The sequence below is a fragment of the Pan troglodytes genome, chromosome 6 (genome assembly GCF_028858775.2).
Source record: "Pan troglodytes isolate AG18354 chromosome 6, NHGRI_mPanTro3-v2.0_pri, whole genome shotgun sequence".
In the NCBI taxonomy this organism is placed as follows: domain Eukaryota; kingdom Metazoa; phylum Chordata; class Mammalia; order Primates; family Hominidae; genus Pan; species Pan troglodytes.
Genome location: NC_072404.2, coordinates 23,802,648 through 23,825,387, shown reverse-complemented (window position 1 = coordinate 23,825,387; position 22,740 = coordinate 23,802,648). Strand labels below are relative to the sequence as shown.

The 22,740-nt window shown below is 39.9% G+C and overlaps 1 protein-coding gene across 1 annotated transcript; it reads left to right on the top strand.

Annotated features, from left to right (window-relative positions):
- The first annotated feature begins 476 nt into the window (after positions 1–476).
- PRPS1L1 (phosphoribosyl pyrophosphate synthetase 1 like 1) lies at positions 477–1,578 on the top strand. The gene has a single exon (XM_528013.6). The coding sequence runs from the start codon at positions 566–568 to the stop codon at positions 1,520–1,522; it is 957 nt and encodes a 318-aa protein (XP_528013.1). The 5' UTR covers positions 477–565; the 3' UTR covers positions 1,523–1,578.
- Positions 1,579–22,740: the final 21,162 nt, after the last annotated feature.

The following is a 22,740-nucleotide window of genomic DNA, read 5'->3' as shown; positions in this document are numbered from 1 at the left end:
CATTCCATCCGAATAGAAGACCTTATCTATCTTAACATTTTGGCTACTTGATGTGTGAAAATAGCGTTTTCTTGATTACTTCCATTGTTTCACGTTTCTTATCCATTTTTTTTTTACTGTGATTGCCTATTTATGCCATTTTTCAACTTTCTATTTTATTGTCTTTTTCTCACTTCATTGGGGAAATTCTTTCTAAAATAATCTTTTGCATATACTTTAGTAGGTAATTTTCCTTTTAAACTTGGGTTTTGCTTTGTAGAAGTTTTATGTTTTTATGCATTCAAATTTGTTTAAATAGCCCTATGAAACTAATATAGGTGCTAATAGAAAAAAACTCCATACACAGTAAATACTTGATTATTTAGTCTAAAAGTGTGAAGTGGGAGGTGGCAAGCAGAAATTTTTTCAAGAGACCCAGGGTCAATTTGGGACCGCGCGCTGCAAGGGGGAAGGGACCCTAACGGTTGAGTAACAACCGGAAGCCATTACAGTCTGTGCTTCACTTCCGTTCCAGCCTCAGCGGCAGCTGGATCGCTCGACGGAGTGCCTCTGGTAGTTGGCCAAAATGCCGAATATCAAAATCTTCAGCGGCAACTCCCACCAGGACTTATCCCAGAAAATCGCTGACCGCCTGGGCCTGGAGCTAGGCAAGGTGGTGACTAAGAAATTCAGCAACCAGGAGACCTGCGTGGAAATTGATGAGAGTGTGCGTGGAGAGGATGTCTACATCGTTCAGAGTGGTTGTGGCGAAATCAACGACAGTCTAATGGAGCTTTTGATCATGATTAATGCCTGCAAGATTGCTTCAGCTAGCCGAGTTACTGCAGTCATCCCATGCTTCCCTTATGCCCGACAGGATAAGAAGGATAAGAGCCGGGCCCCAATCTCTGCCAAGCTTGTTGCAAATATGCTCTCTATAGCAGGTGCGGATCATATCATCACCATGGACCTACATGCTTCTCAAATTCAGGGCTTTTTTGATATCCCAGTAGACAACTTGTATGCAGAGCCCACTGTCCTGAGGTGGATAAGGGAGAATATCTCTGAGTGGAAGAACTGCATTATTGTCTCGCCAGATGCTGGTGGAGCTAAAAGAGTGACCTCCATTGCAGACCAGTTGAATGTGGACTTTGCTTTGATTCATAAAGAACAGAAGAAGGCCAATGAAGTGGACTGCATGGTGCTAGTGGGAGATGTGAATGATCGTGTGGCTATCCTTGTAGATGACATGGCAGACACTTGTGGTACAATCTGCCTCGCAGCTGACAAACTTCTCTCAGCTGGAGCAACCAGAGTTTATGCTATTTTGACTCATGGAATCTTTTCTGGCCCAGCCATTTCTCGCATCAACACTGCATGCTTTGAAGCAGTGGTAGTCACCAATACCATACCTCAAGATGATAACATGAAGCATTGCTCCAAAATACGAGTAATTGACATCTCCATGATCCTTGCAGAAGCCATAAGGAGAACTCATAATGGGGAATCTGTTTCCTACCTGTTCAGCCATGTTCCTTTATAACAGAATAACTTCTAGGTTATGCTATTTTAAAATAAAATAAGATTAATAAAAACAAACCTTGCCTTTATTTTTTCTTAGGTTTGATTAAAAGTTCAGCAGAAGATCCAGCTTGCTCCAGTGTAACTTTCTACATCCCACATCAGGTATATAAGAGTTTACCTTAAATTAGGGAAAAACAGGTTAAGAATAATCACTAGGATTTCCTGACTGGGTTGTCTCATCTGGCTTCTTTGATGATTTTGTTAGCCCAGCAGCTTTAACTACAGCCCTTCTGCTGCAAGATTTCAGACTTTTGAGGGTGTTTTGTAGAGGTGTTTGAAAGTGGTTGGAAAGCTTACATGTAAATGCTTCGGAGTTTTCTTTTTTCAGAACAACTAGCAAGCCACCCAATCTACCCCCTGCCCCAAACCCCCACTTTGTGTCACAAATTCTCCAAGTTCTATGCTCAGTTGCAGCAAGAGCCCTGAGCAACCACAAAATTAATTCTGGTTGCTGAACCCCCTGAACGGCAGGAATAGACAACTTTCAGCTTGAGCAGCCATTGGGATCTTGAGAGGAAGCAACAAGTACAGTAAATGCTTCTTGAGAGGAGGAAGATCGATCTGTCACCATCTATTTGGAGACTATCTATCTTGGATTCTCAGTTATACCTGTTCCTTTTGATTTAGCTTTACCTCCACCCATCTTGACCTTTTCATTGCTAAATATCCTACTGGGCCCCAAATGGTCAGGGTACCATAGTCTTCTGGAAGGCAAACCCACTTTTTGCTATGTAATCTCTAATATTTATATTAGTTATTTTTGCTGTAACTTAATCTTCCTTAGTTTATTACCACCATTGTAGTAGATGTTAGGTGACATTGTAGTGACTTTTGTTAAATTTAAACATTTAATTTTTATCTCCCTTCCTTGTATTTTGTTGGCCCCTCAAATGACCTCAGATTTATATTTTTAAAATGTTGTTATTGTCCTTTTTAGGGAAAACCAATAAAATATCTGCATATATGTGTGGGGTGGAGAGGGGTGGTGCAGAGCACCATACCTAGATTTATCATGTGAAATTTCTGATCTCCAAGAAAAAATCACCAAGAATTTCTAAAGAGTAAAACAAAAACAAGAAAGTCTTAAAGAAACTATTCAGATTGCTTTAAATTTTTCATTTGAACTCTTGGGCTGTAAGCAAAATGGAATAATTTCCTCACAGTTCTAAAGGAATATTATTTTTCACCTAAATTTCTGTGCTTAGCCAAACTATCATTGACATATGAAGACAATATTAAGGGACTCAGAAACTACTACCACTAGTGTTTCCTGAAAGTACTTCTTGGAGATACTGAAAATAAAAAATATATACAGCCAAGAAGAAAACATAGAATAAAAGAGATGGTGGTAAGCAAAAAAAGAAGTGACACTGACAGAAAAATAATTTTTATGAAGTTACTGTAAAGATTATGGCCGTTATTAAGGTAAAGCTCACATAAAATTGGGCCACATCATGAAGCAATTTTGAGGCTGGGAGGAGTTAGGGTTAGTGTAAATTTATTAAGGATCTTGTCTAGTTTTGGATGGAGGTTATTAACAACAATCATTCATATTATAGAAAAACCTGAGTTTAAATAAGGTATTTTCTAAAATTCAAGGGCAAGGAGCAAGCCAGAGAAGAAAAGAATGGGATAAATAACTTCCAAACTCCTAGAAAGAAAAAGAAGGTGGAGCGGGGGGTGGGGGGGGAATAAGCAAAACTCAACAAATTGAGCTGAAGATAGGAAATAAAGAAAGAAAACATAGCAAAGATAAAGTACCCAATATATACTATCACAAAAGTCAATAGGTTAATTTTATAAAAGATACATTATTAGATTGGGTAGCTAAAATACCTAATAATATGCTATTTATAGGACACACATCTAAAAAGTTTGGTACAAAGAGATAGAGAAAATATACAAAGTAAATGGTAACAAAAAGAAAGGAGCAATGATAGTTTTAGTCAAAACAAAAGTGGAACGTGCTTTGCTGATTAAACCCACCAATAAGTTATAATCATCATGAATCTTTATCTACCTAACAACTCAACATGGAAATAGAAAAAGAAAAGCGAATCAGCGAGAATATAAGAAGAAATGGAAATGCACAATCATCATAATCGAAGAAGGAAATTTTGACAAAACTCTCATAAGTTATCAAGAAAAGGTATTATAGGGTTTAAATGACTCCATTATCAAAACTTAATATAGAAATTAAACATAATTTACATTTCAAGTATGCATGAAGCAAATATAACAGGTTTCACAGGTTTTAAAGATTTTTTAAAAAGAAAAAATACATAATAGGTCATAAAAAGTCTTAATAAATTTCTTAAAGAAATGTATGTAGACTATATATAGTATAGTAGCTATACTACTATCATCTTAACAATATTATGAAAAAATAAAACTATCAGTAAAATAGGAATAGAACAAACCTTGCTTGACCTGCTAGAGAAAATCTGGTATAGACCTAATTAAGGACATACTTAATGATGAAACATTGAAAACATTCCCATTAAATTTCTAAACCAATGGGAAAGAGGCAAGGAAAAAAAGAGAGGTATCAATACCAGAAGGAAAGAGCCAAAACTTTCATTATTTGAAGATGTCATGATTGCCAACAAAAAATCCAACAATCAAAAGAAAAACTCAGAATTCATAAGAGAGGTCAGTAAAGTGAAAGTATGTAAGATAAAATGACATCTTTCCTAAATACCAGTAAAATATAATTTTAAAACATAATTGAAAGAAATGTTTCCACAGCCTAAAGCAATAAAATCTACAACATGACCAGTAATAAATCCCAAAACTGTAGGGTTTGTATGAAAAAATGTAGCTAAAGGATATAGAAAATACCTGAATAAGTACATTATGAACTTGGATAGGAAGAACAATATTGCAAACATGATAGTTTCCTATCAAGTCAGTGTGAACCTAATCAAAATCTTAAAGGGATTTTTTTTTTTTTTTTTTTTGTCAGAGTCTCCCTCTGTCACCCAAGCTGGAGGGTAGTGGCCCAATCTTGGCTCACTGCACCTCCACCTCCTGGGTTCAAGTGATTCCCCTGCGTCAGCCTCCCCACTAGCTGGGATTATAGGTGTCTGCTACGACGCCCTGCTAATTTTTGTATTTTTTTTTTCAGTAGAAACGGGATTTCACCATGTTGGCCTTGCTGGTCTTCAACTCTTGACCTCAAGCGGTCTGTCCTTCTTGGCCTCCCAAAGTGCTGAGATTATAGGTGTGAGGCACTGTACCTGGCCAAAGGGATTTTTAAGATAAGAGAATTTGACACAAGCTTTTTTTAAAGTTCATCTGGAAAAGTAAATAAGCAAAAATATTCAAGATCTTTTCTGTGTCACAATACATTAAAACATTTCAAAGCTACAGTGATTAAAATGTGGTATTGATGCAGGAATGGACACATAAATTAATATTGCAGAATGTATATTCCTGAAACAGACTCATGTATACTTACAGGAATTTAGTACACACATACCCTATTTAGTGGAGGGACTGTGTTACTGGAAAGAGGTACTTAACTGAATCAACTCTATCAGAGAATTGCTATCACAAAGTCCCTGTGGAGATGCTTTCCTGATATCCTGCCTTGGCAACCACTTCTGCGGTCTACACAGAGTCTCCGAAGTGGGGATGAGACTCCTACCTTAGTTTCTTCCTAGCTATCTTCATACAATTGTTGGTCAATCTAGATCACAGTGATGCATAGGATGGCCTTTTTAATGTCAGTTAGCACTTATCAATATCTAGTTTCTGCATGGTCTTAACCTTCTGCTTCCTTGATTGTATCCTGGAAAGTGCCTCTTCAAAAGTCTCTCCAAGGCTTCTGTTTTAAGACCCATTGTAACACTATTTTCTTGCTTATATGAAGCATATTCAACATTATTATTTCCACATGCTTCATCAGTCATTTGGGACAAACTTCTCTACAGAATACAAAATAAACAAAAGACAGGCCATTGAATAGTAAATAACACATGCTGCAGAACATATTCACCCTATGGTAGCTAAGCAGTGGGCCTCCTAGCTGAGGCTATAGTGTTCTTATGCTTATTGCCTGAGAACTGTTTTATACAGTTCGTCACACTACACACGAATTCCCATTGGCTGAGAGCTCACACCCATATTTAGAGAAAGAGAGAGAGAGGGAGGGAGGATTCTGTTAAAATGTCATTAAATCAACTCAGGAATCGTGGCACATGCCTGTAGTCCCAGCTACTCCAGAGGCTGAAATGCTGAGATGAGAGAATCACTTGAACCCAGAAGTTAAGAGACCAGCCTGGGCAACATAGCAAGACCTCATCTCTTTAAAAAAAAAAAAAGGCATTACATCAAATATTCATATATATGATAAAACTGGCATATTATAGATAAATAAGGCATTGATCAATCAATAGGATCAACAGGGCCAGATAACTAGCTACTGATTGGGAAACCACAGCTTTATCTCATCCTTAAATGATGCACGAGAATAAATTCCCTAGGAATGGTTATAAAAAACAGAATTGTAAAGCATGAGAAGAAAATGTGGAATCACATATACCTTTATAGTTAAAAAGGCCTTTTTTTTTTTTTTTTTTTTTTTTGAAACAGGGTATCCCTCTGTCACCTAGGCTGGAGTGCAGTGGCTAGCGATCTTGGCTCACTGCATCCTCCATCTCCTTCAGGATCAAGCAATCCTTCTGAGTAGCTGGGATTACAGGCACATGCCACCACACCTGGTTAATTTTTGTATTTTTAGTAGAGATGGGGTTTCACCATGTTGGCCAGGGAAGTCTTGCACTGCTGGACTCAAGAAATCCTCCCGACTCAGCCTCCCAAAGTTCTGGGATTACAGGTGTGAGCCACCGCACCTGTCCAAGAAGGCCTTTTTAAGAAGGATATAAAACTTAGAACTCATAAAAGATAAGATTGAAACATGACTTCTGTGATTCTACAGCCAGAAACAGACTGATAGAGATACTCAGCTACAAATGTGTACTACCCTTTGAGAGAGGATGAATGACTCTAAGGGCAGAGTGGCACAGAGGCCAGCTGGGGCTGCTGAGGACAGCCCAGAAGCAGACTGAGCTGCCGCCATAGGCCCAGAGGCTAATGGAGCCATTGCTGCAGACTCAGAGGCTACAGCTGTGGCCCCAGCAAGTGGAGCATCATCTTAGTCCACTCAGGCTCTGTGATAAACTACCATAGACTGCGTAGCTTATAAGCAACAGAAATTTACTTCTGACAGTTCTAAAGGATGAAAAGTGCAAGATCAAGGTGCTAGAAGATTCTGTGCCTGGTGAGGGCCCACTTACTGGTTCATGGACAGCTGTCTTTTCACTGTCTTCATATGACAGAGGGGTTAGAGAACTCTTGGGGGTCTCTTTCGTAAGGGCACTAATCCCATTCATGGGGGCTCCACCCTTATGACCTAATCGCCCACCAAAGTTTCCACCTCCTAATACCATCATAGTAGGGGTTAGGATTTCAACATAGGAATTTTGGGGAGACACAAACATTTTGTCTATAGCAAGCATCAAGCCACATATAATTAGTCTTAGGTCTTGAAACTTAATTAAATTTCTCCTACTAGATTTCAGAGTTGGGACTGACAACCTTTTTATTCCTTCCAATTTCTCTCTTTTTGAATACGAATGTATAAGGATATATATTGTAAACCCAATTCATGCATAAGGATATGCAATGCCTGTCCCACTCTTTTATTTTGGAAGTAGATAACTTGTTTTCTATGTTCGTGATCCAGAGATAGAGAGGAATTTCTGCCCCAGGATAATTTATACCCATAGTCTCGCCCATATCTGATTTAGATGACAAGATCTGAGGCTTTGGAGCTGATAATATTTAGGTGAGATTTTGGACTTAGTGCTGATGTTATCATGGGCTGAGACTTTTGGAGATGTTGAGATGAGGTGAACATGTTTTATATGTGGACAGACATGAAATTTGGGGAGCAAAAGGGATAGTAGGCTGAATAGTGGCCCCCAAAAGGATATATCCAAATCACAACCCCCAGAACCTGTGAATGTGACTTTTTTGGATAAAAGATCTTTACAGATGTAAATAAGTTTAGGATTTTGAGGTGAGGTAATGCTGGATTTAGGGTGGGCCTTAAATATCATTATAGGAATGAATAGGCAAAAGAAGGTTGGAGAGACAGAGACACAAAGGAGAAAGTCATTGATGATGGAGGCAGAGATTAGAGTGACACGTCTACAAGCCAAGAAATGCCAAGGACTGCCAGCAGCTGCTAGAAGCTAGGAAATAGATTCTCCCTTAGCGTCTCCATAAGCAACCAACCCTGCTGACACCTTGACTTTGGACTTTTAGCCTCCAGAGAATAAGTTTCTGTTGTTTTAAGCTACCCAGTTTATAGTAATTTGTTACTGCTCCCCCGCCCCCCAGGAAACTAATACAGACTCTGGTAGCAGGAAGTGGAGTCCTGCTATAACAAATATGTAGGAATGTGGAAGTGGCCTTGGAATTGGGTAACGGTAGAGGCTGAATGAATGCTGAGGTATATGAAAGAAAAAGCCTAAATTGCTTTGAAGAGACTGTTGGTAGAAATAGAGTTGTTAAAAGAGATTCTGGTGAGGGCTCAGAAGGAAGAGATGGTCTCTCATCTTAGAGAATGTATGTGTCCTCGCAGATTGTTGGTAGGAATATCAACATTAAATATGCCTCCAGTGAGGTCTCAAAAGAAAATGAAGGGTATGTTATTTGAAATTGAAGGAAAGGCTGTCCTTGTTATAAAGTGGCAGAAAACATGACTGAATTGTGTTCTACTGTTGGGTGGAAGGCAGAACTTCTAAGTGATTAACTTGGATATTTAGCTGAGATTTCCAAGCTAAGTGTGGAACATGCAGCCTGGTTCCTCCTTGCTGCTAATAGTAAAAGCGGAGAGGAAAGTGATAAATGTGGAAGGAATAAAGTAAACAGGAACCAGAACTTGATGATTTGTTGAGTTTCTTAGCCTATCCAGATGGCAAAGAATGTGAAAATTAGGAAATTCATTGTTAGAAAATCATGCTCTGGATAGAAGGCCAAGGGTGTGGCTAGATAACCTTTTCCTGAAGAAATTAAGTGTGTGACTCATAGGTCTAGTCAACCATCTCAGCAGAAGGAAAGAATAGCGTCTAAACAGACTGATAGAGTATAAATAGCTATTGTGCTTTGGTTGATTTTTTAAAATTGATATAAACCTTACCTAATGATAGGCAAACCTAGGAATAACTAAGTAGGCGTCTAAAATACCAGCCTAAGGAATTTTCATTTATTTAAAAAAGCAATGAGGAGCCCTTGTAGCTTTTTAAGTGGATTTTCAGTAGATGGCTGATGCAATGAAAACTACTTTCATTTTTTTTATTTTTATTTTTTTTTTGAGACAGAGTTTTGCTCTGTTGCCTAGCCTGGAATGCAGTGGCCCAATCTTGGCTCACTGAAACCTCTGCCTCTCCGGTTCAAGCCTCTGCCTCTCTGGTTCAAGCGATTCTCATGCCTCAGCCTCTGGCGTAGATGGAATTACAGGTGTGTGCCACCGCACCTGGCTAATTTTTTGTATTTTTAGTAGAGACAGTATTTCACCACGTTGCCCAGGCTGGTCTCAAACTCCTGGCCTCAAGCAGTGTACCCCCATTGGCCTCCCCAAAGTGCTGGGATTACAGGCATCAGCCACAGCACTGGGCGAAAACAGTACTTTCTAAAGAGAATTCAGCAGTATTGTGCAAACTGAACTGTACTGGAAAGATTCTGCAACTGGGAAACTACATGTGCCTGGGTGGTTTCCATTTTGAGAAATTGGGCCTAAACAATACTTTTTTAGTGTTATAGTAAACAAAGAAGCCTTCATTTTTTTCTAATCCCTAATGCACACGGGAGTTGTTTACGGGAATTTAGTCTGGGTATAAATTTCTAAATGTAATGCTGACAGAATCTCTTATCAATGACATGATTAATGATGTTTTCTTCAGAGTGGCTTCAGTTAGTGTTTATTAAGATGCTTCCCAAATCCTAATTCTATTTCAAAGATACAGTCAGATGATTATACTTATGAGTACCCTGTAAGAATGAGAAAAGAAAAGGCAGTGATTGAATGGTTTTAAATAACACATTTTATCCTGATTAATTATTATGCAACTAGTGACTTTCTTCTGTTTTTATATGCATCATTCTCTTTCTTTCTTTTCTAGGAAAACCATTAATTTTTTTCATCTTGATTTCATTGCAAATGCTATGTAATGACTGGCATAACTCACTGCTTAGGGCATGGGAAGGGAGCCTCCCTTTTGCAACATGAAAGAGTCTCTGGTTGTGGAATAGGCAATGAGTAGTGTCTTGTTTCACAGACTGAAAATTGTGCTTTTCTTCTTCGTCCTTGCTTACTGATATGGTTTGGCCGTGTCCCCACCCAAATCTCACCTTGAATTGTACTAATCTCCATGGGTCAAGGGTGGGGCCAGGTGGAGATACTTGAATCATGGGGGCGGTTCCCCCATACTGTTCTTGTGGTAATGAATAAGTCTCATAAGATCTGATGGTTTTATAAATGGGAGTTTCCCTGCACAAGTTCTCTTGCCTGCTGCCATGTAAGATGGGACTTTGCTCCTCATTCACTTTCCACCACGATTGTGAGACCTCCCCAGCCATGCAGAACTGTGAGTCAATTAAACCTCTTCCCTTTATAAATTACCCAGTATTGGGTATGTCTTTATTAGCAGTGTGAGAACAGACTAATACACTTACCATTTGGCTTTTCCACTTAATAACCTACCAGTTAAGGAAGGATTAGAAAAACTAGCCCTGTGAAGGTCTCCAGGCATATTAAGATATGGGAAGAACAACAAGAGCAAAGGCTTTGAGGTGGGAACATGCATGAATTACAGCAACATAAAGAAGATCAGTGTGGCTGGAGTAGAGTGAGCAAGAGACACAGCAGAATGAGATTAAGTCAGCAAGCTGGGGCAGATTCAGATAATGTAGGTAAGCTATCACATGCTCTAAACTTCTCTATCTCCAGTCACCATCAAATTGACCTTTTTTATTTAACAGGGTCTCACTCTATTGTCCAAGTTGGCATGCATTGGTGTAGGTCAGGGCTTACTGCAGCCCCGAACTCCTGGACTCGAACAATCCTCCCACCTCAGCCCCTCGAGTAGCTGGGACCACAGGACTATCACCATGCCTGGCTAATTTTTAAATTATTTTCTGTTGTAGAGAGATGCGGTATCACTATGCTGCCCAGACTGGTTTTGAACTCCTGGGCTTCAGTAATCCTCCTGCCTCAGCCTCCCAAAGCTCTGGGATTTTGGGAGTGCACCACTGCACCTAACCTCAAATTGATCTTTTGTTTGCTCCTTGCTTGTTAGTGCTCAAGTCTCTACTAGGAAAATTATGTCTTAAATTATTCCTCATTAATAAGAATTTTATCTTTCACAGGAGCTTTCTGAAAACACTGGCAACTCATACATTCCCAAACTTGCCAGGTCATCAAATTCTTGGCTTCCCACTCTTGACTTCCCGAATCTTCAGATAAGAGGCTTGGAAAACGACATTTTTAAATGATTATCTTCAATGATTCTTATGATCTGGCAAGCTTAGGAAACACGAAGCCTCAAAACCAAGACTGATTGAGGTAATTTTGAGTGCAGAAGACAGTTTTGAGCAGTAACATTCCAAAAGACATGCTACTTTACTAATACCTGTGGCAGCTCTGGTCAATACTTGAGCTGCTACTTTCCCCTACAATGACCATGGCCTTCATCTCTCGTGGATCCTAGAATTCCTTCTTGCTGACTTGAGACATGACCTCAGATTCTTTCTCCATGCAGGTATCCAGGCAGCCACTATCAATTGATAAGACCTGGCATAGAAGGCGAAACTTAAATGCCATCCCTCTCATAAGGTTATCACTAGATTAGGGCAACTTCTCAGCTGACTTTTATTTGGGGAAATACTAAATTATTACATTTTTAAAAGTTTGGGTTAATCTATGGGGTTAAACTTATTTTATTGACTCAGCAATATATACTGATGTAAACTTCACAACTGCAGTATCCGGAAAAAACGGATTATGACTATTTCTTTTATAACAGTTTATATATGCAGACATATTTCTGAAAGGGACAGTGAAAACAAAAATGAGTTTTAGAATTAAAGTTTAAGGTAAATTCTGGCTGTGCCAGCTATATTACCATACAGCTGTATTACAGCGCATTAGCTGTTAATATTATAATATTAGCTGTACTATCAGCTATCTTAGTAACCAATTAATATATGTCTTTGAATCTTTGATTCTTCATTTCCACAAAAGAGACAAAATACCTCGCACAACTGCTGTAATTTAATATAAACGTTTATGTGGGAAACAGCTAGAAGAGTTTTGGTCACATTATGTGGACATGAAAAAAGCCTAGATTTTCTCCTTTTATTTACTTGAAACAGAAATCTCCATCCATTAGCTGACTCACTTATAAGACTCTTTGTGCGTTCCTCTGTTTGGTTACAGAATTTGGGTAATACATGGAAATTTTAATAAACACCCTAAAATGCTATTTATGCAAAGTTTAATAGTTAATATATATTCAAACAAGCAAAATCTTTGAGTAAGCTTTTTAATTCTTATGGGCATGTGCCCTAGACTTGTAAGGAAACCATGGAATCAAAGTCTCTTCGAGTTAAATGGGACCCTCAACATCATCGGTACGATGTACTGAATTCTTACAATAGATGAGAGAAGCTAAAATTGGGGCCTCATTTACAAATATGTTTGTCCTGGAGTTAATAAAGTATTGTCTAAAACTAAATTTTCTATTTCTTCAGTAAAGAGTAATGACTGTGAGTAATGTGCAGTCTTCAATTACTGAAGAAATATTAATTTATATTAATGATGAGGCAGGAAATTTAAGCTAACCCAAGAAAAACAGATGTAGGAAAAACCTATGCCCAAAAATGTTTTCTAAATAACTCAAGTAATCAGAAATGTAAATAAATAAGAAAATCCCATTCCTAAACATGAGAGTTATTCAAAATTATACTGAAGTTGAATGTGTACACCTCTCAAGCTTTCCCAAGTTTTGTCTTTCCTCTACTCCTTAAGCATAAGTACTTCTTCAAAACATATATCAGTAGGCTAAAATATCAAAAAGTTAAATTATAGGTTGTTGCTACCTGCAGTATTGCATCAGCTTCAAGGGTCAACCCCTATTTTCTGTCTCTCACCTCCCCTTCCTTGGCTATTCTCAAAGAAACTTGCTAGCTTCTCAACCAATCCTAACAAAAGCAGGCTCAAAACCTTTGAATCTGCAACCTGGTGCAGATTTTAAATTAACCACAGCAATGGAACAGCTACCCACAGTGGTGGTTCCATATGCCCTCTGTTTCTCCTTTACCACCAACGTGGCTAAGCCCAAGGTCTGCCATATGAGGACCCAGCCTCGAGTGTCTGGGCATTCCTTGGGTTGTCACCCTCTGATCCTCCCTCTTATGTTAGCCATTAGACTAGCTTTTTCCTTTGATTCGCCTTCTTCTCTATATTCTATCAGCTCTGTGCCCTTGTACCCATTTAGACTGCGGTCCTACCCTGAGCCCCAGGTGATGTGAAGACCCTAGAAGCTTGCTAGTCTTAGTGTCTATGTCCTTTCCTGAGGAGAAGCTGGTTTCTCTTGCACCTCCTGCATTATCACATCTGTTCAACTCTTTTGCATCATCATCTAGATTTCCTATCATTGTGTTCTGCCCATCAAATCCACTCTTCTGATGCTGGCAGTTGCTGGTATCATGCCCAAGCTTGCTGTGTCTTTTGGGTGCTCTGCTTTTGGCGCCCCCGTCTGATCTCACTGGGGCCACCCTCTCACTTCCCACACCCTAATCTTTGCCACTGTGAGTAGCTCTCCACCCAGTTTTGGCCTTGACCAGCTCCCTGCTGAGGTCCCCATGTGCTTGCTAACAAGGCTGACCTAAGTCAATTCTACCTGTTCCCTTGCCACTAATACGTATCTACACACTTTCGCCTACGAAAGGCTGATAGTAACCTTCAAAAGCATCCTTTTAATCTCATCATTCTGATGTTCAAAAGCCCAATATTAATTTTCTATTGTCTACTGCATTTGAAAAATTCTTCTGTTTGGCTGTTAAGAATCTCCCAGTGAGGCCAGGCAGGTGGCTCATGCCTGTAATCCCAGCACTTTGGGAGGCCAAGGCAGGTGGATCACCTGAGATGAGGAGATCGCGACCAGCCTGGCCAACATGGTGAAATCCCATCTCTACCAAAAATACAAAAAATTAGCCGGGCATGGTAGCGGGCACCTGTAATCCCAGCTACTCAGGAGGCTGAGGCAGGAGATTGCTTGAACCCGGGAGGCAGAGGGTGCAGTGAGCTAAGATCGTGCCATTTTATTCCAGCCTGGGTAACAAGAGCAAAACTCCGTCAAAAAAAAAAAACAAAAACCTCCCAGTGAAACTATCCTTATAAACTTCATAAAATAAACTGAGCTTGCAGCACATTCAGCATTAATCATTAGGTCAGCTTGCCTTCTGACCTGCTTCCTCATAGTTGTGTGGTGCCTGTTGTTCTAGAATCACATAGACTCTGGATTATAGTTCCCTTAACTGCTCTATAGATAACAACTTGAACATTATGAAAGGTTAAGTTTTCCCTTTGAGATATTCTTTCAACTCCTACATACCAGCAAAACTACTAATGTCAGTTGAAGGACCCCACAAGGAGCTGACTCACCAAAGAATGCAGTTTTCACATCCTGATGATTTTATACCCCTTACCCTGGCCAATCAATAACCCCAATTTTCTAGCCTCTTGCCCTCCATGATTCCCTTAAAAACTCCAGCTCCGAATTCCTTCGGGAGATGGATTTGAGGATCTCCTCCCATCTTCTCACTCAGCCACCCTGTGATTATTAAACTCTTTCTCTGCTGCAAACCCTTCAGTGTATTGGTTTATTACTGTACAGTGGGCATAAGAACCTGTTGGTCCTGTAAAACCATGGTCCATTCAATCAAATTTCCCAAGAATTCCCAAGAGTCAGATATGATTAGCTCACAGGCCAAGTCCTTTTCTCATGCTGTTGGTTCCACATAATCTGCCCTCCTTCCTCTTCCCTGCATGTTCCAGTCCTACTCGTTGCTCAAAGGCAAGCTCCAGTAGGAATCCCAACATAAAGTCTTTCCTGGACCCTCCAGCTCTTTGGTACATTGACCCAGTATATATTTTTTTAATAGTTTAGTACTTCTTTCCTAATTGCTTCATACGTTTTGTTAGTCCTGCCGTTCACAGGAGGATTGGAAGGATTCTGTAAGAAATGACCATTTGCTCTACTTTTTTATTTCTTAGAGTGCTTAGAACAGTGATAGGAGGCATAAAATAGACTAATATAAGTACAGTTGGTTTTAAAAGTGCCTTATAGGCAAATCTTTTCTTTGCATTGAAAACACATTGGTCGAGAAATGGATTCAAGATAGCCAAATAGGAACAGCTCTGGTCTACAGCTCCCAGCAAGATCAACACAGAAGGTGGGTGATTTCTGCATTTCCAACTGAGGTACCCAGTTCATCTCACTGGAACTGGTTGGACAGTAGGTGCAGCCCATGGAGAGCTGCCGAAGCAGGGCTGGGTGTTGCCTCACCCAGGAAGCACAAGGGGTCGGGGAATTTTCTCCCCTACCCAAGGGAAGCTGTGAGGGTCTGAGCCTGAGGAACTCCGGCACAGATACCGTGCTTGTCCCACAGTCTTCGCAACCTGCAAACCAGGAGATCCACTCCGGTGCCTACCCTACCAGGGCCCTGGGTTTCAAGCACAAAACTGGGTGGCCAATTGGGCAGACACTGAACTGGCTGCAGGAGCTCTTTTTTTTTTTCCATACCCCAGTGGCGCCTGGAATGCCAGCAAGACAGAACCGTTCACTCCCCTCAAAAGGGTTCCTGAAGCAAGGGAGCCAAGTGATCTGGCTGGGCGGGTCCCACCCCTATGGGGCCCAGGAAACTAAGATCCACTGGCTTGAAATTCTCACTGCCAGCACAGCAGCAGTCTGAGATACACCTGGGGCATTCGAGCTTGGTGGGGTAGGGGCATCCACCATTGCTGAGGCTTGAGTAGGTGGTTTTACGGTCACAGTGTAAACAAAGCCACTGGGAAGTTCGAACTGGGTGGAGACTTCTGCAGCTCAGCAAGGCTGCTGAGGCCCGACTGCCAGATTTCTCCTCTCTGGACAGGGCATCTCTGTAAAAAAGGCAGCAGCCCCAGTCAGGGGCTTATAGCAGACTTAAACGTCCCTGCCTGGTGGCTCTGAAAAGAACACCGGAACTCCCAGCACAGAGTTCGAGTTCTGCAAAGGGTCAGACTGGCTCCCAAGTGAGTCCCTGACCCCCGTGTATACTGACTGGGAGAGAACTCCCAGTAGGGGCCAAAAAACACCTCATACAGGAGAGCTCTGGCTGGCATCTGGCAGGTGCCCCTCTGGGTCGAAGCTCCCAGAGGAAAGAACAGGCAGCAATCTTTGCTGCTCTGCAGCCTCCACTAGTGATATCCAGGCAAACAAGTTTGGGAGCGGACCTCCAGCAAACTCTATCAGACTGGCAGCAGAGAGTCCTGACTGTTAGAAGGAAAAGAAACAAACAGGAAACAAACAGAAAGGATTAGCACATCTACTCAAAGACCGCATCCAAAGGTCACCAAAATCAAAGACGAAAGATAGAGAAATCCACAAAGATGGGGAAAAACCAGCACAAAAAGCCTGAAAATTCCAAAAACCAGAATGCCTCTTTTCTTCCAAAGGATCACAACTCCTTGCCAGCAAGGGAACAAAACTGGATGGAGAATGAGTTTGACAAACTGCCAGCAGTAGGCTTCAGAAGGTGGGTAATAACAAACTCCTCCAAGCTAAAGGAGCATGTTCTAACCCAATGCAAGGAAGCTAAGAACCTTGAAAAAAGGATAGTTGAATTGCTAACTAGAATAACCAATGTAGAGAAGAACACAAATGACCTGATGGAGCTGAAAAACACAGCATGAAAACTTCATGAAAAATACAGAAGTATCAATAGCCGAATCAATCAAGTGGAAGAAAGATATCAGTCATTGAAGATCAACTTAATGAAATAAAGACAGAAGACAAGATTAGAGAAAAAAGAATAAAAAGCAACAAACAAAGCCTCCAAGAAATGTGGGACTATGTGAAAAGACCAAATCTACATTTGATTGGTGTACCTAAAAGTGACGGGGAGAATGGAACCAAGTTGGAAAACACTCTTCAGGATATTATCCAGGAGAACTTCCCCACCCTAGCAAGACACGCCAACATTCAAATTCAGGAAACACAAAGAACACCACAAAAATACTCCTTGAGAAGAGCAACCCAAAGGCACATAATCATCAGATTCACCAAGGTTGAAATTAAGGAAAAAATGTTAAGGGCAGCCAAAGAGAAAGGTCGGGTTATCCACAAAGGGAAGCCCATCAGACTAACAGCAGATCTGTCTGCAGAAGCGCTACAAGCCAGAAGAGAAGGGAGGCCAATATTCAACGTTCTCAAAGAAAAGAAGTTTCAACTACCCAGAATTTCATATACAGCCAAACGAAGTTTCATAAGTGAAGGAGAAATAAAATCCTTTACAGACAAGCAAATGCTGAGGGATTTTGTCACCAGACCTGCCTTACAAGAGCTCCTGAGGGAAGCACTAAATGTGGAAAGGAACAGCCAGTACCAACCACTGCAAAAACATACCAAATTGTAAAGCATATCAACACTATGAAGAAACCGCATTAACTAACAGGCAAAACAACCAGCTAGCATCATTAAGACAGGATCAAATTCACACATAACAATATTAACCTTAAATGTAAATGGGCTAAATGCTCGAATTAAAACACACAGACTGGCAAATTGGATAAAGAGTCAAGACCCATCAATGTGCTGTATTCAGGATACCCATCTCACATACAGAGACATACATAGGCTCAAAACAAAGGGATGGAGGAATATTTACCAAGCAAATAAAAAGCAAAAAAAAAAAAAAAAAAAGCAGGAGTTGCAATCCTAATCTCTGATAAAACAGACTTTAAACCAACAAAGATCAAAAGAGACAAAGAAGGGCATTACATAATGGTAAAGGGATCAATGCAACAAGAAGAGCTAATTATCCTAAATATAAATGCACCCAATACAGGAGCACCCAGATTCATAAAGCAAGTTCTTAGAGACCTACAAAGACATTTAGGCTCCCACACAATAATAGTAGGAGAATTTAATGCCCCACTGTCAATATTAGACAGATCAATGAGACAGAAAATTAACAAGGATATTCAGGACCTGGACTCAGCTCTGGACCAAGCAGACATAATAGACATCTATAGAACTCTCCAGCCCAAATCAACAGAATATTCATTCTTCTCAGCACCTCATCACACTTATTCTAAAATTGGCCACATAATTGGAAATAAAACACTCCTCAGCAAATGCAAAAGAATGGAAATGATAACAAACAGTCTCTCAGACCACAGTGCAATCAGATTAGAACTCAGAATTAAGAAACTCACTAAAAACCACACAACTACATGGAAACTGAACAACCTGCTCCTGAGTGACTACTGGGTAAATAATGAAATGATGGCAGAAATAATATGTTCTTTGAAACCAATGAGAACGAAGGCACAATGTACCAGAATCTCTGGGACACATTTAAAGCAGTGTTTAGCGGGAAATTTATAGCACTAAATGCCCACAAGAGAAAGCAGGAAAGATCTAAAATTGACACCCTAACATCAAAATTAACAGAACTAGAGAAGCAACAGCAAACAAATTCAAAAGCTAGCAGAAGACATGAAATAACTAAGATCAGAGCAGAACTGAAGGAGAGACATGAAAAAAACCCTCAAAAATATCAATGAATCCAGGAGCTAATTTTTTGAAAAAAATCAACAAAATAGATAGACCACCAGCCAGACTAATAAAGAAGAAAAGAGAGAAGATTCAAATAGATGCAATAAAAAAATGATAGAGGGGACATCACCACTGATCCCACAGAAATACAAACTACCATCAGAGAATACTATAAACACCTCTATGCAAATAAACTAGAAAATCTAGAAGAAATGGATAAATTCCTGGACACATACACACTCTCAAGTCTAAGCCAGGAAGAAGTTGAATCCCTGAATAAACTAATAACAAGTTCTGAAATAGAGGCAGTAATTAATAGCCTATCAACCAAAAAAATGCCAGGACCAGATGGATTCACAGCCGAATTCTACCAGAGGTACAAACAGGAGCTGGTACCATTCCTTCTGAAACTATTCCAATCAATAGAAAAAGAGGGAATCCTCCCTAACTCATTTTATGAGGCCAGCATCATCCTCATACCAAAACCTGGCAGAGACACAACAAAAAAAGGAAATTTCAGGCCAATATCCCTGACGAACGTTGATGCAAAAATCCTCAATAAAATACTGGCAAACCGAATCCAGCAGCACATCAAAAAGCTTATCCACCATGACCAAGTTGGCTTCATATCTGGGATGCAAGGCTAGTTCAACATATGCAAATCAATAAATGTAATCCATCACATAAACACAACCAAAGACAAAAACCACTTGATTATCTCAACAGATGCAGAAAAGGCCTTCGATAAAATTCAACACCCCTTATGCTAAAAATGCTCAATAGGCTAGGTATCGATGGAATGTATCACAAAATAATAAGAGCTATCTATGACAAACCAACAGCCAATGTCATACTGAATGGGCAAAAACTGGAAGCATTCCCTTTGAAAACCAGCACAAGACAAGGATGCTCTCACCACTCCTATTCAACATAGTATTGGAAGTTCTGGCCAGTGCAATCAGGCAAGAGAAAGCAATAAAGTGTATTCAAACAGGAAGAGAGGAAGTCAAACTGTCTCTGTTTGCAGATGACATGATTGTATATTTAGAAAACCCCATTGTCTCAGCCCCAAATCTCCTTAAGCCGATAAGCAACTTCAGCAAATTCTCAGGACACAAAATCAATGTGCAAAAATCACAAGCATTCCTACACACAAATAACAGACAAACAGAGAGCCAAATCATGAGTGAACTCCCATTCACAATTGCTACTAAGAGAATAAAATACCTAGGAATACAACTTACAAGGGACGTGAAGGATCTCTTCAAGGAGAACTACAAACCACTGCTCAAGGAAATAAGAGAGGACACAAACAAATGGAAAAACATTCCATGCTTATGGATAGGAAGAATCAGTATCGTGAAAATGGCCATACTGCCCAAAGTAATTTATAGATTCAATGCTATCCCCATCAAGCTACCATTGACTTTCTTCACAGAATTGGTAAAAAACTACTTTAAACTTCCTGTGGAACCAAAAATGAGCCCACATAGCCAAGACAATCCTGGGAAAGAAGAACAAAGCTGGAGGCATCACGCTACCTGACTTCAAACTATACTACAAGGCTACAGTAACCAAAACAGCATGGTACTGGTACCAAAACAGATACATAGACCAATGGAACAGAACGGAGGCCTCAGAAATAATACCACACACCTACAACCATTGGATCTTTGACAAATGTGACACACACAAGCAATGCGGAAAAGATGCCCTATTTAATAAATGGTGTTGGGAAAACTGGCTAACCATATGCAGAAAACTGAAACTGTACCCCTTCCTTACACCTTATATAAAAATCAACTCAAGATGGATCAAAGACTTAAATGTAAGACCTAGGACCATAAAAATCCTAGGAGAAAACCTGGGCAATACCATTCAGGACATAGGCATGGGCAAAGACTTCATGTCTAAAACACCAAAAGCAATGGCAACAAAAGCCAGAATTGACAAATGTGATCTAATTAAACTAAACAGCTTCTGCACAGCAAAAGAAACTAGCATCAGAGTGAACAGGCAACCTACAGAATGGGAGAAAATTTTTGCAATCTATCCATCTGACAAAGGGCTAATATCCAGAGTCTACAAAGAACTTAAACAAATTTACAAGAAAAAAAAACCCCATCAAAACACCAAAAGCAATGGCAACAAAAGACAAAATTGACAAATGGGATCTAATTAAACTAAAGAGCTTCTGCACAGCAAAAGAAACTACCATCAGAGTGAACAGGCAACCTACAAAATGGGAGAAAATTTTCGCAAACTACTCATCTGACAAAGGGCTAATATCCCAGAATCTACAATGAACTCAAACAAATTTACAAGAAAAAAACAAACAACCCCATCAAAAAGTGGGCGAAGGACATGAACAGACACTTCTCAAAAGAAGACATTTATGCAGCCAAAAAACACATGAAAAAACGCTCATCATCACTGGCCATCAGAGAAATGCAAATCAAAACCACAGTGAGATACCATCTCACACCAGTTAGAATGGCAATCATTAAAAAGTCAGGAAACAACAGGTGCTGGAGAGGATGTGGAGAAATAGGAACACTTTTACACTGTTGGTGGGACTGTAAACTACTTCAACCATTGTGGAAGTCAGTGTGGCGATTCCTCAGGGATCTAGAACTGGAAATACCATTTGACCCAGCCATCCCATTACTGGGTATATACCCAAAGGACTATAAATCATGCTGCTATAAAGACACATGCACACGTATGTTTATTGCGGCATTATTCACAATAGCAAAGACTTGGAACCAACCCAAATGTCCAACAATGATAGACTGGATTAAGAAAATGTGGCACATATACACCATGGAATACTATGCAGCCACAAAAAATGATGAGTTCATGTCCTTTTAGGGACAGGGGTGAAATTGGAAATCATCATTCTCAGTAAACTATCGCAAGAACAAAAAACCAGACACCGCATATTCTCACTTATAGGTGGGAATTGAACAATGAGATCACACGGACACAGGAAGGGGAATATCACACTCTGGGGACTGTTGTGGGATGGGGGGAGGGGGGAGGGATAGCATTGGGAGATACACCTAATGCTAGATGACGAGTTAGTGGGTGCAGCGCACCAGCATGGCACATGTATACATATGTAACTAACCTGCACAATGTGCACATGTACCCTAAAACTTAAAGTATAATAATAATAATAAAAAAAAGAAAACCAAATAAGGCATAAGCTGCCTATAGTGAAAAAAAAAATTCATTAAACCTTGGACTGTGAGCTATATATGTTGTATACGATTTTTCTAAGGAAATCCCCAATATCCCAGTTTGTAAGACAAATAAAAGTCCTCTGAAAAAAAAAAAAACCATCAAAAAATGGGCAAAGGATATGAACAGACCCTTCTCAAAAGAAGATATTTATGCAGCCAACAGACCTATGAAAAAATGATCATCATCACTGGTCATTAGAGAAATGCAAATCAAAACCACAATGAGATACCATCTCACGCCAGTTAGAATGGCGATCATTAAAAAGTCAGGAAACAACAGATGCTGGAGAGGTTGTGGAAAAATAACACTTTTCCACTGTTGGTGGGCATGTAAATTAGTTCAACCATTGTGGAAGACAGTGTGGCGATTCCTCAAACATCTATAACTAGAAACACCATTGGACTCAGCCATCCCATTACTGGTTATATACCCAAAGGATTATAAATCATTCTACGATAAAGACACATGCACACATATATTTATTGCAGCACTATTCACAATAGCAAAGACTTGGAACCAACCCAAATGTCCATCCTTGACAGGCTGGATTAAGAAAATGTGGCACATATACAACATGGAATTCTATGCAGCCATAAAAAAAGAATGAGTTCATGTCCTTTGCAGGGACATGGATGAAGCTGGAAAACATCATTCTCAGCAAGCTATCACAAGATCAGAAAACCAAACACAGCATGTTCTCACTCATAAGTGGGAGTTGAACAATGAGAACACGTGGACACAGGGAGGGGAACATCACACACCAGAGCCTGTCTCGGGTTGGGGGGCTAGGAGAGGGATAACATTAGGAGAAATACCTAATGTAGGTGATGAGTTGATGGGTGCATCAAGCCACCATGGCACATATATATCTATGTAACAAAACTGCACGTTCTGCACGTGTAACCCAGAACTTAAAGTATAATACAAAATGTAAAAATAAAAGAAAAAGTGAGATCACATTAAAAAAAAAACACATTGGTCACTAAGCTGAGGAGTGATTCCATTATGTATGATACCATGATTCAACGATGCGGAGCTT

Bases quoted from the DNA above. Each gene is read 5' to 3' on its own strand.
- PRPS1L1 (XM_528013.6), top strand. From the start codon at position 566: ATGCCGAATATCAAAATCTTCAGCGGCAACTCCCACCAGGACTTATCC.